This window comes from Pangasianodon hypophthalmus, chromosome 23 (assembly GCF_027358585.1).
Source record: "Pangasianodon hypophthalmus isolate fPanHyp1 chromosome 23, fPanHyp1.pri, whole genome shotgun sequence".
NCBI lineage: Eukaryota > Metazoa > Chordata > Actinopteri > Siluriformes > Pangasiidae > Pangasianodon > Pangasianodon hypophthalmus.
The window spans coordinates 16076085-16094249 of NC_069732.1; the positions used below are offsets into that span (position 1 = coordinate 16076085).

Below are 18165 nucleotides of genomic sequence, written 5' to 3' on the forward strand. Positions count from 1 at the left end.
AATAATAATAATGATAATACTAATACTAATAATAATGATGATGATATTGATGATGATGATAAATACATTTTGATGGGGTCAGTGGAATTTTATTTTGAGTTTAGAGAAGGTTTGTGCACCCCTGGAATAAGGCCCTGACAGCAATAAGGCCTAGGAGGGAATATTTTTGCTGCAGTCTGAGACTTGTAGCTGTTGTAACTCCGCCTATGAACACCCATACAGCCTGTGGTGCTAGCCTCTGTTCCTCTCCTCTCAGTCAGGTGCAGCTTAAAGCCCTCTCCGTCCGACCTGCGTCTCCCTGCTGAGCTTTTCAAACTTACTTTCACCTGTCGGAATGTGTGTGTCCTACTGAACTCGCAGGTAAATACAGGCTTTTTCTTGTTGTTGGTGTTGTTTTTGTTGTTGCTTCAGCTGCTGTTGCGATGCTAATCGGAAGTCAGAGGAGACTTTTTTACGCAGATACTGTGATCCTTACTGTGCGTGCTCGTGAGCTCGAAGCGCGCGACAAGCGCACGAGAAAACTTGAAGCTGACAGAGTTTATGAACCTACACGGTGTTTTTGTTGAGGCGAGAAAAAACTTCCCTGCTGAACTTGTCTTCAGACTAATATTTGGACTTCCCCAGCTCACTGAGTGGTTATTGTGGCTGTTTTTTGGCGTACATTTGACTAAAAGCTGCAGGAGAATGCGAGCTGAGGAAGAAACTGGGCTTTTACCTGGCTTGTATTGTCCTCTGGTGAAGATACTTGACTGAACACACACACACTTCGTCTGAAGGCAGATGGAGTCAAGGGATTGTTTTTTTTTGCTTTCTAAAAGCTGTGACAGACAATTTTTCTCTCCAGCTACCAAAACTGCAGTGAAATACAATTTAAAAATATAAATAAATATCAAGAAAACATGTATCTAGTCACTGAACAAGTGGAAAGATTCATTTTAAACTCAGACTGTGGCTAAATTCAAAGGAGAACTTCAGTGGTCTTCTCAGTGGTGTTCAATATGACAACATGGTATCAATATTGTGATAAATAATATCATGATACATTGTTCTATATACCAAACTATACTGTACTGACAGTATCCATAAGCTATTCGGAGTACTTCTACAACACTACAACACTGACCAACTATATCCTTAAAGTAACAAGTAGCTGCTTGACGGTTATTTCTTTTACTTATTGAGTTATTTCCTTTTTTCTTATTCTGAATTGATATTTTGTATTAGAAACATTATTACTTAGTATATAGGCTTTTACAGGCTAAAATGACACTGTTCCTTTACTGGCACGTAAAAAAAGCAAACATCAGCATTAAATATTAGTAGTCTTTTTACATAATCATGTAAAATATACATAAATATACATCACAAATTAACTATTGTGAGATGATCATTAAAAAAAATAAGACTATTGTGAATTTATCATATCGTTTACAGTCTACAGTCATCCAGCTTTTGAAACAGGAAGTATTTCATGTCAAGACGTGGAGGAAAAAAGCTTCACATTAAAGGGGTGAGCATTGTGGCCAAAAAAAAAATTGTCATATCGCAATACGATAGGGTTTGTAGGGTTTATTGGGTTGTACTTTTGGGAAACTTCTTAAAGGTTCCATGTAGAACTGTACAACAGAGGTCTTCCTTCTCAGAAGGAACCCATCTGGAAACCTGGAATGATTAACAATCCAAGGAACCCTTGAGGAACTTTTGTGTGTTTATGAGGATGGTAATAAATGCCATATCTCTGCAGTGGCAGTGCAAGTGTTCAGTTTTTGATTAGGGTGAGCACAATAGAAAAGTATTTGTCCTATCTTTTTCTAAGATTGCAAGTTTGAACCCTGACAATGGAATCCAAGGGAGAAAAGCTGGCCATGCTGTCTGGGTAGGAGGGATGGCATTCTGTACTCTCTCCCCTGTCAATCACAGTGACACCATCCAATCACTGGTGTCTGTGAGCCCTTGTATGCGATAGAGGGTAGATAGCACTCTCATCCGAGTGTGTAAGCTGCCCTGTGACACTGCATGAGCAGCAGTTTGAAAAAAATGCAATTGGTTTCATGTTTCTCGCAGGAAGCCTTCATCCACCACGGTTGTTAGCTCTCGTATGATAGGGGAGAGCTGACTGGTGGATGGGAATTGGCAGCTGCACAAACTGTGGAGAAACTGCAACCTGATCTGTTGAACAATTCATATAAGTTCAAATGACTGACACCAGTATTATTGTAGGATGTGGTTGTAAGAATAAAGTAGGAGCTGTCATCCCACCCCTAACCTTAACTTTAATCTTCTTATCTTTTTTTGTACGATTTGAGTTGTGCCTCTTTCGAGATCATGCTAGAGCTTTCTTTAAAACTGGCATGTTTTCAGCTTTCATCAGTTTATCAAAACAATGTAAAAATATAACCTTCTCAGTTCACTTGGTTGTTTAAATCATAAAAAAATATCTTGTACTATTTAAAGGGATGTTTTTTTTGTAATTCATACATGTAGAAATGGTATGATGCCACTTTTTCTTTTCCATTACTGATACTGAAACTGGGTGCATTGGCTTGAACTGATGTATTTTTTTTTAACTACTAAGCTTTAAAAGGAGCTATTTTTAATTGAAACTTAAGATACCTATCTAAAATGATGACACCCAAACTGTTCAAACACTTTATTGTAAGAAATACACCTGCTGTTTAGCATTTCTCCTTGTTTAGTGTGAAGTATTTCCACACAGCTATTATATTGTGACAATGTCATAAGCTGTCTCAAATCAGTTTTGTTTGTTTGTTATATTATTTGTATACATTTGTGTTTTTCATTTTGTTTTGTGGTTTGAAAATATTTTGGTTACTTTCCCTGGTCTAAGGTGCACATTAGAGTAGAGACAAGACACCAAAAGAGTTTTCTTAATTAACTTTATTTAGCATTTTGATGGATTCATTCTCTCACCTTTTGTTCTCTGGGCTCATGGCTGCAGCATGGTTCCGGGGGTGGGGTTTAAGAGATACGCGGCCTTCCTGTTCCCCATTTTATACTACCCTAAGAGGATTATGGGTAGTGTAGGCTTAGTCTACTTAATGTGTGTGAACAGGGGGGGTCATCATTCATTATTGGTTCATTATATTTACTTTGAATATGGTATATGAAAATGTGTTAGTTAATATAAATTTTGTGTTTGTTTTTGAGTAATATTGATATTAAAATGATTTAAACACATGAATGGACATTTAACACTAAAATGCTTATGTATGTAATTTTTGTTTCCCCTTTGTGTTTATATTGGTTTAAACCATTTGCTATAAAGGGATCCTCTTGCCTGATTGAGGTTTTTTTTTTGTTGTTTTGGCTGAAACACCTCCGTGAGGAGGGTCATAGCTGGTGGTTTATTGAGTGTTTATGGTATGATTTTGAGACAATAAATCTCCTGTCGTAATGCAAGCAGTGTCTCCTGCCTTTTCTACGGTCACATACCCACATATATCAACTCTCATACATGCTTTGCAAAATAGCTAACTCCTCGCAGTTGTTACGGTATTCTGGGCGGATAATGCTATTACCATGTGACCTACTTTACGTCACTTTATGTTACATACCACTACAAGCAGTTTGTTGATATTTCAGGCCAGATTTGTTACAGAATCAGGTCGGATTTCATTTTTTCCGCTGATATCGACCTCATACCAACAGCTTACTGGATGTCAAATTGTGCAAACTCTAAGAACAACTATTTAATATATCCTTAGGATATCTTTCTACTAATTTATCAGTACAAGCCTGCATGACAGGTTTTAAAAATGATACTGGTATCACACTTGGACTTTGGATCAAGAATTAAATTCCTTGTCAGGAAATCCCTAAACAAAAACCCAAAGCTGTCCCAAAAATCATAAAGCTGTTATTCCTAGCAAGATGATGGCGAATACTTGAGAATGCCTGATACCTGATGTTGCATAAAACGCGCACTTTAGTGTTTAATTACACTAGAGCTGATTTACTGTGTCATGCAGTATTTCACACTGTGCTTGTAGATTATTCTACACCCTTCGATAGGAAATATTCTACATTCAAATAAGGAGGTTCTTCAGTTCTTGTTTTTACTTCTTGAAGGGTTTCAGGAGTTTTCAGCACTAAGACAAAACCATTTCTTAATAACTCTTTACACAGCCTTTTTAAGAAGGGTTCTACCAACGAAGAACAGTCATCTCTGAATGTTTAATGCTTCATCATCAGTTATGACAATGACATCGATTACGCATACTTTTCCTGGTATGAAATCGTTATCTGTGATTAAAAGAAGGACCATAAGGAACTTAAAATGAGGCAGGAAAATACATGGCAGTCAAAGAGCCTAATGATTTATCTCTTTTATCAAATATGGCATCAGAACTCTCTTGGCAGTTTCTAATGAGGCAAATTGTTTAATTAGAAGTCAAACCAACTGTGCGTAACATCATTTTACATATCTTTTGAGTAATAATCACATTTGCATTATACCCTTGCTCTTGCATGTGAGTGGATTTTTAAGAATAAGAATGTTCATTGCTTTGGAAGTGAATGCAATTTAGGCATGTGTTGACAATCGGGTTATTTAACATGCTGCCATGATCTGGGTCATTTTTCATTTATTATAGGAAGTTTATGGATGGAGGAAACCATTTGCATTGTTTGCTCGCTCTGTGAATGTTCATACTTCATCTATTATCTGTTACATTTTCAGATTCGTCCTTCCTATTGCTTAGCAGTGACACTAATTAGGGCACACTACTACACGTGTACTTTCAGCAATTCTAACAACACTATTCAGGCACCTGAACTTTTTACACACACAGCCTCACGCACACATATAGATTGCACTTGGTCTAGGCTCTCAGCATGTGGGAGCACAATGGGTTAATGGAAATGTCATTTGAATAGCCGGTGGTGTGACAGACAAGGATCCTCTGTGAATACCGAACAGTTGCCTGATTCTGTATGCTTTTAAACCTCAACTTTGCTTAACAAATTGAGCAGCATGTCATGCGCCCCTCACAAAATCAAGGACAAGCTCCAGACGAGCAAAAATTCAATTTGAAACCTGTCCTTTATAAGTTGACCTCATCCCGCTGGCCCCATTACCTTCATCACCTCCTCCGTCGACGTTAAAGTTGCTGTTCTAGCAGGGGACTTATTATGCACCCAGGTTTGGATGTACTTCAAAATATCAGCTCCGCGGGCTGCCCGGACATTTGCTCTTTTTTTTTTTTTTTTTTTTTTTTTCTTCTCTTCAGTGTTCATTTTCTGTTTCCCACTGAGCCTTTCTTGCAAACACCCAGGGGTTTTGTGGTGTTAAAATAATTGGCACCTTTTAACAAGCCTCATGAAAGTGTGTGTCCTATCAAAATTTGTGAGAATTACATTGGGACGTTGATTAAACATGTTAACTTTAAGTATTTATAAATTCCTGGAGTAGCGCTTGTTCTGTCATGGATATTCAGTAATATCAGCGTTCTTAGACTCACACACTGAAAGTTCAATTTTTCTGCTCTAGCACAGTGCTCATTTTTGTCACTGATGATACTAGTATAGGGTTGGTATAGAGTTGGAAATTCTGCTGCAAAGCAAGGACACAAACCTTCTCGTGTCAGTTGACACTCCTGACAAAGCTGCATCTGTTTATGTTGAAGGCATTTGGTGTTGGATTGCATCACCTCTAGAATTTACTGGCTCACACTCCACTGCAAAACAATGCATTTTATTGTGAATCACCTTCCAAAGAGTTATGCATTTCTCTCTCCAGTCTGACTCACTAGGTTTATAAAATATTATCATCATTTTTAATCAAAGCAGACTCGTCGTGTTTGATCATGCTTCATGAAATTGAAATGAGATCTTTTCACATCCATTAGTAAATGTCTGATTCAAAACAGTTACCACATTCACCCTCTGTTGATATTAGTGTACATTTTAGAATGATTTGTTTTTACAGTAGAGGCTTTCTGTAACTCAGTTATACAAAAATGAATGGTAGGTCTCACTTATAGGACACTGTGTGTAATGTTAAACTGATTTTAACCGTGTAAGGAAAATAATCAATGATAAGGTGGTGGAATGCAACCCAAAGATGATTATTTTCCAATAACAGCACATTCTGATGTGTTTTTCCTCTTATACCACAGCAATATGCCAACACAAACCATTCTTTAGTTATTAAAGAATGACATTTTTCTCCGTTTATAGTTATGCTTAACATCATGAAACCATGAAACAAGTTCCTGTTATCGCTTACATTATAGCAGCTTTAAACATTGTTGTTTAAGCTGTTCCCTTTTCTCAGTTTCTATTTTATTCTCTCTCTTGAAGTTAATAAGACAAAATCACAGAGTCTTCTGTCGTGACGAGGGCAAGGCGCTGACACTGGAGACTCCTTCCAAAAACGCTAAATAAACATCTCCTTACAAAAACTTTGCCATATCAACAATTAGACACATTTTTATATCTGTTTATGTGAAGCACCTATTATAAAAGTTCTATGTAAGTTCTGCGTAAGCATATTAGATCGAGTGCATTAATCAATGTCAGTGCCATGCTGTTATAGAAAATGAGTTAACACCTTCTGGCCAGTCAGATTTGAGAATTCGACAGCGCTGGGTATAATGGCATTTTAAAGTCTAGACGTGTTTTAACCTTCTGTTACCCTGCTCTATTGTTCTGGTTCTAGCACTTTAATTCATCGACTGAATGAGCTTCTTCGACTCAATTTAAATATTACACTTGGATTGTCAAGAAACTTTCATGCTCATCCAATCCAAGTTTTTAGAATTTTGTCATTATGAGCAGGCATAAATTTGAGCAGGTGTTTTGCCTTGGGAAGGTTATGCCTTGAAACCGGTAAATATATATATATATATATGCAAGGAAGCAAGACAGATCCATTACAGATGCTGTGGAGGTTCAGTAAAAATACCTTTCAGATGGAATAAAGGGAACAGCAATTGCCTTATATATTGTTAATGGGTCCTAAATGTGTTATTAGTTCAAAATGGAGGTAAATTACACACAGCTACATGAATGATGCCCTATACTTGTTTTAAATATCAAAAAAAAAATACAGATACTGGAAAGGAATTAGCGATCAAATCCAATTTGTGGATGCGGAACGGCTGTTCCGAATAATTTTTTTTCCGGAGGAGAAGAATGTTGTTTTGCTTTAAGTGACCAGAAAACTCAATAAGTCAATTATCATGAATGCATTCTCTTCGCATTATGTGTACATGACCGCAATCCATTGATGGCATTCACAGTTCCATCAAAACAAACAGATTGAAAGCACTCACACGTCGACTAATTATTCACTTTACTGCGTGCAACTTTCGCTGCATTTGTGCGGCACGTCTCCTTTCAGAAGGCTGTTTCTGAAAACACTTAGAGCTGTTGGTTTTTTAAAAGTTTTAGTATACTTCAGGAGACTTGAAACAGTGATCCTTGAAATTCACCTACTTCACTCCACTGCAAATTTTGGTACAGAGTATAAGCAACACAGAATGCCTCATTGTCTCATTGGAGTTTATAGCTCGTTTGGTGCCATTTGTAGCCCCTTATCTCTAATCTGCACTTTCCCAAAGCAGCTGAAAAGCTTCTCAGCATCTCTGGCTCTGAAGATGTGAAATTCTAGCTGTAGTAAGGGCTTGGTCGGGTGAGGCCGCTGCACTGCTTCACACTGTGTTTCAGTTTCACACAAAACAGCTCACCGCAATTCCTATGTACCGGTAGGCTGGAGGAGCAAGGCTGCAGCCCATTGGCTGGAGACGCTCTGTTGGTTCGTGGTTGTGCTAAAATCAGACAGCGTGGCTAGAACACGTGGTGAGCACTTCCGCTCGACATTGCTCTCCACCACGAGTGCGAAACAGTTTCGGTCCCAGTCCTGGGGGAAGAAGACTGAGAGGAAACTATAGTGAAACAGGATCAAAACTATATGTGTGACTCGCTTTGCAAAACTAAAGATAAATTTAAACTCATACGCCCTCGTATATGCTCTGTTCAGTCAAGTGCACAACAAATCAATCTCTGATCGCACTTTTTCGTGAACAACCTTTGGGATGGCATGTCTGTAAAAGTTCATCTCGATAACGTAGCTTTTAACTGTTCGGTTTCAGCAGGCTGAAATATCAGATCCATTTTCAGCATCATCTGCCTATTCTGCTCTACCGTTTATTTCTGGTGATGCAATAGAATTGCTGCTTTTGAATGTCTTTTTTTTTTGCGAAGGCGTACCATTGTGCAGTCCTATAAGTAAACACAAAGCTTGTGAGACCTTGCCTCTGCCTTTGATAGCTTGATCTCACATGAAAAGGCGAGCCTGAACATCTGTTCTCGAAATGAGGAAGTGAAGATGTTAGTCACCTCCTCCAAAATAAGCTCAGAGGAAACTTGGTTAGGGTTGTATTGTAAGCTGGGGGTGTGGGCAAAAGCCGAGCATTTGTGCGCCCGTCCACATATGAGCGTGTGAGAGCACCTTGTGTGAGTGCGCGTCGTGAATGAGTCGGCTGAGTCACAAAGACATTGCGCAGAATTTTGACAGAATGGCGTGTCACTTATTATGTAGAGAGCCTGGTGTGTGAGGGGGAAAAACCCTGTGGATTGTTTCCAGTTAGTTATCACCTGAGCTAGAAAACAAAGGGAGTAGAAACCTCTCTCTGAAGTGGCTGTTTAACATTTCTAAATGCCCCCGTTTGCGGCGTCATCGGTTCACTCTAATGTCCCCCTCACTTTCCCATTGGTGATGCGGCTGCATCGTCAAGAGGACCCGAGAGTCTTAGCTTATTAATCAGTAGGAGGGACTGCTAGCGGTCTAACACCTGGTTCGACTTTTCTGTCAGCAGAGGCGGTACGTGAGAGACTGACCCGCAGCATGGTGTACCGCTGTTATCAACTACGGACACACAGACATGTCTCATCCTTGCTCTCACTTGTACTGTCTCTAAAACCGGTGTAATTACACATAAAGCAAAAGTAACATCACGATTTTTTCCAGGCTGGATCACGATCACGATCCAAGATATAATCACGATTATAATTCAGAGTAACCAAATATTTACTGATTAAAAAAAAATAACTCTACAAGGAAACCTCAAAAAAAAAAAAGAATATCAGAGACCACTTAGGCCAAAGTACCTTTATGAGCTATTTTTAAGTGCACTTAAGTGCATTTCCCAACAAAATTAACAGGTAAACTGTTTCAAAATGTGAACAATTCCTTCTAAAATGAAAACCATCAAACTATAGATGGCATATTTAATATCTGTTAAATATAAAGTACATCACCTTTACTAATGTCTTATTATTTCAGTATTTAAAAGCGCAATAAATGAAAATGGAAAGGCAAGCGAGTATTTAACCCTTTCATACACAGTGTCCACACCACTGGACATTCAGCATAAGGCTGTTTTTAGAAAAAAAACAGATAAGATAAAAGACACTTTCTACTTTCTACACAAAATCCCAATGTAAATAAAAGATAAATAAATTTTTTTATGTTAGGCTCCAACTAACACCTTCTTTTTTAATGAAATCCCTTTATGAAAATGATATTTTCTATCACTTTGTTCATCAACATTTTAATTTTTAAGACCTGAATGTTAACAATGTTTGATTCTAAACACACTGGAAGATTTTTTTTTTTAGGTATATTCAGATTTTTTCTTTTTTTACTCATTGTACTCCTACACATAGACAATCTTATATTACATTTTTAATATAAGGAATATTTAGAAAAAGGCAAGCAATTTTAAGTAATAAAAATCTGGGTATGGTTTGTAAATAGTTGCATAAATATATTAAATTTTGAATACATACATTTTTATTTAACATTTTTAAAACAAGCGATTCATGTTTCATTGTTTTAGTTTTTATTGCACTTCTCTTGGCATTCTTTCTACAGCTAAGGAATGATGAGGTGGAAAAAAGATTTGTGACTCAGTAAGTCAGAACAAAGATCAACTTTTTTTTAGATGTCGCTTAAAGCTCTTGTTTTAGAACATTTTAATGGGCGTTATATCCTTGACCAGGTAAAAAATCATGGCATCAGTGGTTTCTTTCCAGTACTTACTTGTTTTCTCGTGAGTAATGCCTTTTTCAAATGCTTTTGTTATTGCACGTGCTGAAATAGTGAATAAAGTCTGCTTCGAAAAACGACTCGAGGTGCCTGAGCGTTTTCAGCTCAACTGATGAATGTGTTTTTTTTTTATCACGGTACACTTGATCGCTCTGTAAAAACAGATCTTGGAGATATTTTAATTGTTCAAGATCTAAAATCGTCGTATCGCTCACCCCTACAGAAACTAGCCATGCAATCATAATGTAGCTACTGAGGATAGCTGTACTGTTACAGATGGATTATAGTAGCACGTGTTATGTAAATACACGTGTATCACCTTCAGTATTGAGTCATGGATCAAAAGAGTGTAAAAAAAGAGAAGTAACACAAACCTGAATTTGACGTTACTTACATACTAACTATACAGGAATTGTGTGTGGTGGTCTGGGAAGATGTCGCTATGGCTGAATTCTGGTAAACAACCAAAACTACAGACAAATTGGGTTTTTCTGCCACTTACATGCTTTAAGAAACCACAAATACATTTCACTGAAACGATTTGGAAATGTGTCTGTTTACTTTTTAACTTCATTTCGGCGGTCTTCTTGTAAAACTCATGCTGTCTAAGATGGCAGTTTAACAAACGCAGCAGTCAGTCTGCCTAAAGACGATTAAAACCTTGCTAGCTGAGCGTGGTTTCTTGACACAGTGAATGCCAGGCTTTGGATAGCTACGTGACGCAGCGAAACAGACGTAAGCCAGATCAATTCGGTTTGTAATCAGGTACTGTCTGTCAAATTTTTTTTTCTGTGCCGCAGTCAGAATGGAAATCCTTTTTTGTCCGTTTTCACTTTTTCACCAGAATTTAAAAAGGTGTAACTGTATTGTCATTGAAATATAGTGCAAAAGAGGACCATATCTGAGTTCAGAATAAAAGAGTAGTTTTCAGAAATATACACAGTGGGATCCAGAAGTCTGAAACCTCCAAAGAAAATGCTTCTATTTTGCAAGCTTTAGAAATTTAGTACAAAATGTTTATTTACAAATGATATTATCAGCAATAAATTGAGTGAAAAGTACAATTTTGGACATTTTTTTTTCTTAGTTTTAACTATTTCTATAAAACTTTATGTTTATTTCCAGTTATAAATAAAAAACAACAGAATTTCAGTGTAGTCTCAGACTTTAGGACGCCACTGTATATACTGGAAAATGTCAGAATTTCACCATTTGAAGAACTACATACTGTAAATATAGTACATAGTTCATAAATATTGTCAAAATCAAGAAGTAACTCTTACTGGAAAACCAGCAGACCTGAGAGAGAAAGATGTCCTGTGACCAAACTGAAGTAGATACACACATATATTTACATAAGATATGCTACTGTAATCCTTATTACATTATAACCTCAAGTATTGTTAATGTGTAACTACTCAGGTGTTAGAGACAGTATTAAATCATCGCAATTTAAGCATGACATACGTAACTCGCTGTACTGCAGTAGTCCTGACCTGCTCCTGTCTTTTATTATGTTTCTTAGATGTTATAGATATATTTCATTTAGTACACCTGATTATGAGATTTGTGGGGGTTTTTTTTTTTGTTTGTTTGTTTTTTTTTTTTTTTTACTTAACCCTTTATACTCTCAGGATCTCTCAATGCCTCCAGACTTGCATTCCTCACTCTGGTAGAGTAACTACAGTGGATATAAAGTTTACACACCCCAGACTTTTTAAAATTGCAGGTTTTTGTGATGTTAAAAAAGAAACCAAGATCAATCATGTCAGATCTTTTTTTTAGCCTTTAAAATTTTAAAAAGTGAAAAACAAACAAACAAAAAAAAGAAAGTAAAAAAAATCCTGCAGTTTTAAATAGTCTGGAGTGTGTAGACTTTTATTTTATATCCACTGTATTTACATTTTATATATTTATTTAGTTATTTATTAATTTATTTATTTATACAGTACTAAGCAAAAAGTCTTAGACACCCTATTTTTTTTTTTTTAGTACAAACTTTGTTATAGATGTTTATTTTCTGACTTCTACATTATTGATTCAGTACAAAAACATTTTAGATTCCAAACATTAGTTTTCCAGCACAAAATTAAATGTTACAGAAAAATGTTTGTATATCAGTAAAGAAAGCAGCAGATTCCATAAGAGACACTTTTCAGACAAAAAACATAATGAAGGCTGCTGGGTTTCGCTGCAGAAATAAGAAGCGAGTCGACAGTCAAAGTCTCCAGAAGAACTGTGGCTGCTTCTGCACGATGCTCAGTAACACTTACAGCTCATTTCCTTATAAAACTGCACACACTGCACCTGAGACTACTCTTATTTTTTTAAAGTGAAGGACTGGACTTTGTTATATTGACTTTGTTTCATTTATTACTGTTTACTGCTCTTTATAGTATTTTTTTTAATGTAGAAACATTTAGTTTCTTTATTTCTGAAGGCATCTTTGCTCTACAGCATTTCTTTGCATGTGCCTAAGACTTTTGCACAGTACTGTATATGTTTAGGTGTATTTACTGAGTAATATGCTTTATAATGAATATTAAGCTGGGACTTTAGGGGGTTAAAATGCCTCATGCTCATGTCACATCATGTCACATCAAGAAAATGTCTTGCTTTTAATAAAAAACATTCTGGTGTCCAGATGTATTGTAGCTCTACTAGCCCAAGACCTGAGAAAATGAAGGCATACCATTGATACACACACACAAAAAAAGAAAGAAAATCATTGGAAACATTGATTGGATGGTCACAGTGGCAAAGCTCAGTAGTGTCAGGTCAAAGAGAGAGACACAGAAAAACGATTTTTCTGCATAAACTGCTGAAAGTGAACTTTTTTGTGTGTGACTATTACTACTGCTCATTTTTTAAAGTAATGTGAATAATCAATTTTCAAATCTAGTTTCAATTTTCAGTATGAATGTCAAAGTGTCAAGCCTTTTTTTTTTTTAAACTCATCATGTAATGAGTAGGGAAATGAGTGTGATTAGGGCGTCGTCATAGTTTGATTCAACTGCAGTCTGGCCTGAAGGGGAAAAAAAGTGAAAGGCCAGATCTCTCCTCAACCTGCATCCAGTCTGTGGGCTTTATCAGCTTTATGGCAGCAAGACATGCAAAAAAGTCTGTGTGGGCATATGGATGCTATCAGACATGCTTTCATTTGCAAAGGCGTACAGAGACAAAGCAGGAATTATGTAGCTACAGGTGACCAGGTGCACACATGGGCTTCATCAGACCCAGAAAATATATGCAAAATGGATTGAGCCTATGGTAAATCACACTCATGCTTGCATGAGTAATGCATATTTGCCACTCGCTTGTGCATCGAGCCTGGATTGTCTATGAGAAGCAGTATTTCGAATCTTCTCATGTTCTCAGTGGAGGACTGACCTGCTCAGGTCATCGGCAGACCTCCTCTGAGCAGGTCATGCGTAAATGGATTCTCTCTGATGGAGATTGCCATCAGCCCCTGAAGCTCTGCACTGACTGCAGCATTAAATGTCACTTTGAGGTATAAATCAGTGATGCAACGAGTAATAGCTCTTACAATTATAATGCACTCATATCCTCCCAGGCTTGTTTCTACTACATATAGTCTTCAAATATAGTATAGACGCCCAGACACACTCCTAAAACAATATCGAAACCAGTTTCTACACATAGCGTCACCGATTACATGTCCGCCTCCCCACCACTTTATAAATAACCGAATTTTCCATATTGAAAGGTTTAATATAAATATTCAGCACCACTGTCACAGAGAAATATGTAGCTGTGTTTTTTTTTTTTTTGCCACTATCTACAAGTCACACTGACATTTACCTTAACATTCATTAGGACATGTTTTCTACAAGGACATAGTGGCTCATAAAATCTAACTACATGTGTTTTTGAGCCTATAGCTATTTATAAGGCTGTCTTCTTAATCCAGATCTGCTCGAACAACACCTTGTGTCGTGTCACTCAGAGCTGTTTGGTGTGTTTAGAAGGGTCCGGTGCGAGCAGAGGCCCACACTATCCCTTGACACCTGGTTTGCATTTTTATGGCCCTTAACTGAGATGAACTGTCTGGACCGTCTGATGCAACAGTTGCACATTTTCGTTTGAGCTTAAACTCAATGCAGAATGCAGCTTGAATATACTCTATATAAAATATAGATTTTTTAATACCATTTTTATCAAATAAATTCATGTCATGGTTTTGTGTCATGGCTCGCCTATCAAAACGAGACAGACATTTTCCCTGACTTTTTTTTTTTTTTTAAACAAAACTGCTTTTAAAAAATAACCATGTGTATTTCTTTAGCATAATTCAGCACTGTGCTTTTTTTTTTTTTTTTTTGGACCATGCCAAAACAGCATGGACTTTCTCCAAAAGTGCTCTTCTTTTGGTTTTAATTCAAATTAGACACAAAACCACTGTAGTAAATGCCTTGCTGATGTAATTCACAGATGAGCCTGGAAGGCAAGTATTCATCTCACTCTGTGGGCTGATGGGATGTGTGAGTTCTCATGTAGTATTTTTCAATGTTTAGCCTTAAGGGCGAATTTCGCCAATTTTTCAAAATTTCAGCATAATTCGCTCATTGAGCACTAAAGTCATGCAGAGTCTTTGGAAGAAAAGTGCTTTGTTGTAGTGACATGTACTGTTAAGACGTGTAATAGGAACCATGTGTCATGGCATCGCCGTTCTTTGTCTGTATACTCTGTGGGACAATTCGGAAACACAATATCTTAATAACAATATCCCTGATATCCTGTAAGCTGCCATTTTTCACAATAAGTAGACTAATTGTAAATTATCGCAAACTGTGACTGAAAGAGAAGGCTACTGGTAAGCATGTTAGCTATGTTTCTAGGATCTTGTAGTTGTCTATAGTTACAACGCAATGTTACAAAGCCTGTGACGGGTGTGCACGAATCACAGCGAGAAGGAAAAACAGAAGTAACCAGAGAATATACCAGAGTTAATACAATGTTGTAGGCCATAAAACCGTATTAATAAACTGTAATTAATATAGTCTCTGAGAGACATGAGTTGAGTTGAGTTGTATGTGCGCATGGAGGATTTAATATCAAAATTGCACACATCTATATTTCCGCATGCAGACCTCAAAGTAACTACAGACTTGAGCGCTACTCAGAGAGTTGGACAGAGGCTGAGTTTGCCTAAAATCAAGGTGTGTCTCATTTACACGCAATTCTGACCTTGGACTCAAGCCAGTTCTTCTTGCTCAGTATCAGCTCGAGCGAGGAACCGTGTCTTACAGCTCGATGTAACCACAATATGTCACATTGAATTTGATATTTTGGACTGTAAACCAACTCAAAAATCATTCAGAGTTAATATTACATTCATAAACACTAATGAATTGAAGTCCACAATTTGTTATTATTATTATTATTACTATTATTATTATTTGCATGGAGGACATTTTGCATGGAATCTTAATCATTATAAACCATCTGCATATTTTCTTAGAGGAAAGTGCATTGAATTTACCAAAATGTTGTGAATTTTTTATTAATTCAACAACTCAAAATAGGTATAGTAAAATTGTATGGCAAAATATTTGTTGATATCATTTGTGCATTATATAAAAAAAATTAACAAAATAATAGGATGTGCTGCATCAAGTACTATCTTATGAGCTGCTGAATTATGAGAGGGGAAGCCATATTGTTAGCAATTAAACCATGTCTCAGAGATTAATGTGATAATTTTTATTAGGACTATTCATGCAGAAATATTATCAGTATAATAAACTTGTATTAGGTGTTTATTTGAATGCTTGGCTTCTTCTCATTCATATATCACTGTGTTCATCTTGTTTTTTTCATTTTGAAATTTTCATTTGAAATTATGAAAGAAAAAAAAAATAACTGATTTTTTTGGGGCGTAAAGGCAAGCGCTTGCGTTTAAAGGCAGTGGTTTAGATTCTGTAAAAAAAAAAAAAAGCCTCTCTCCGATTTTTCTTCTCAGGAAAGATTCAGGCAACCGCTAAGTCATGAACTACCCGCAGGTAATTTGCATAATCTGAATTGGCTGCTCAGGAAATCGACTTAAGTGGCTGCGTAACCCGTCTCTGAATACTCTTAACTTTCCCCTTGTAAATATTGACGTAACTTCTGGACTCTAATCACCGACTCTGAATGCAACCCTAAGGCACCAGGTTTTTGCAAGCAGTTTGTGTACTTGCTGTTGAAGTAGTGGGTAAAGGATAGAGACACCTGGTTTCTACTTATCTCTAGAATGGTACCTTTCATCAAACCAGTCTGAGTGAATTTCTTACTTCTTAATAAACAGATTATTCAGTTCTATTTTAGCTCAATCACAGCCTGTAAGAGTGCGTTATTTATTTTATTTATTTATTTATTTTTAACCTCAGGCCTCATCAGGGAGAGATGGAGAACGGAGGGTCTGAAAACATGCTGGATGATGAGGAGGCACTGTGGGAGAATGTCGAGAAGAACCGGTACATCCTGTGCCGTTACATTAACCCCAACAAGCTGACCTCCTATCTAAGGCAGTGCAAGGTCATTGACGAGCAGGACGAGGATGAGGTGCTAAACTCCTTACTGCTGCAGACAAAGCCCAACCGTGCAGGTACTGTGTGTGTGTGTGTGTGTGTGCGTGTGTGTGTGCGGACGCGCATTTGCATGTGACACCAGTGTTGTGTTTCAGTCTGGATACAGGTGTGTGTCTATAGTTTCACATCCCAATGTTTGTGCTGTGTATCTGTTTGTATATGGGAGCAATTTTTGTTCCCGGATCCTCTCACACACTCTCATTCAGTCAGCGCACCCATTCTGGTCTGCTATGACAGCAAGACTAAACACTATGGAATATGAGAATGCAAATGCTGTGCAGAAAACATTTACATGCAAATCGCACCATCAATCAGTTACTCAGTCACCACGTCTCTCACTGTGCTGTTCCAGTTGTGTAATATGATGATGAATGGAGGCTTTTAATCCCATGAGCTGCTACTGCAGCTGCTATATTTTTCAGTGCACTCCTTCCTGAACCACAATATTTTTTTTTCAGCCTTTGAATGGCCACAGGCAAATTAGAAGATTTTGCCCCAGGTACAATATTTTCTAAGCCTGGGCTGTCTTGTTTGTGGGAAAGAATCACATCAGAAGTTGTTTAGATCTTAATCCATTTAGACAACTCTCTAGTGACTAATGCTGTGTTCCGTCAGAGTTTGGTTCACGTACATCATTTTTAGTGCTATGAGTCAAAGTTGTATGTGTTCTGATACTACTATTTACAGAAAATACAAATACAATTTGCAGAAAATGCACTTCTTAAAGGCCAGGGGAAAAATACATTTGCATTCATTCATTTGGCAGATGCTTTTATCCAAAGTGGCTGACAAGCGAGGCGGAATACAATGCAAATATCTCGTATTAAAGAAGCTGACAGTGCTATAGGACTAATCTTCCACCAATCATCCAAATGCAGGATGGATGAAGCAGGAACTGAGAGAGGCAAAATTAAACAAGAGGTTTGGAGTTAAGTGCAACCCAGACTCATGGAAAAAAGAAATGTTTGCATGCACCTTACCTGCAGCACCTTCTGCACGTTGAATATCAAACTTTCACTCGAATGCTCTGTGTGTCAAGTTCTACAGCAATGTATTGTAATTTTAACCAAGCTAACCTCTACCATTACGCTGTTTGAATAAGATCGATATGTAATAAATAATTTTTACCTGTTTTTAACATATTGAGCGGTGCCCGTTTCATGGGAAACAAACCCATGAAAAACTGGCTTGAAGGTCACATGGTAACATGATACGGTGATGTGGGAATTTTCAAAAACAGCCTAAATACTATCCGCATTTTGAAAACACCCATGTTACCGTACCTCGTTACCAAGTAACTAATCAGGTAAAAATTATTTATTACATATCGATCTTATTCAAACTGCGTAATGGTAGAGGTTAGCTTGGTTACCAAGTAACTTGTTAGCCTGATTGTATTTGTCATGTAGAGGAGAACTTTCATGAGCCCTGATCATCGTATGTCGTGAAAAGCACAATCTTTACACATAAAATGCAGAAAAATGGAGGTAAAATTATTTATCA

The 18165-nt window shown here is 37.2% G+C and overlaps 1 protein-coding gene across 3 annotated transcripts in view; it reads left to right on the top strand.

Annotated features, from left to right (window-relative positions):
- The first annotated feature begins 241 nt into the window (after positions 1–241).
- The window catches only part of card11 (caspase recruitment domain family, member 11), a 35981-nt gene continuing 18057 nt past the window's right edge, over positions 242–18165 (top strand). For all 3 annotated transcript variants that reach the window (XM_026929953.3, XM_026929954.3, XM_026929955.3), the window contains exons 1-2: positions 242–360; positions 16462–16679. In XM_026929953.3, the coding sequence (XP_026785754.1) occupies positions 16478–16679 (202 nt within the window). In that variant the 5' untranslated portion in view covers positions 242–360; positions 16462–16477. The remainder of the gene's footprint in view (positions 361–16461; positions 16680–18165) is intronic.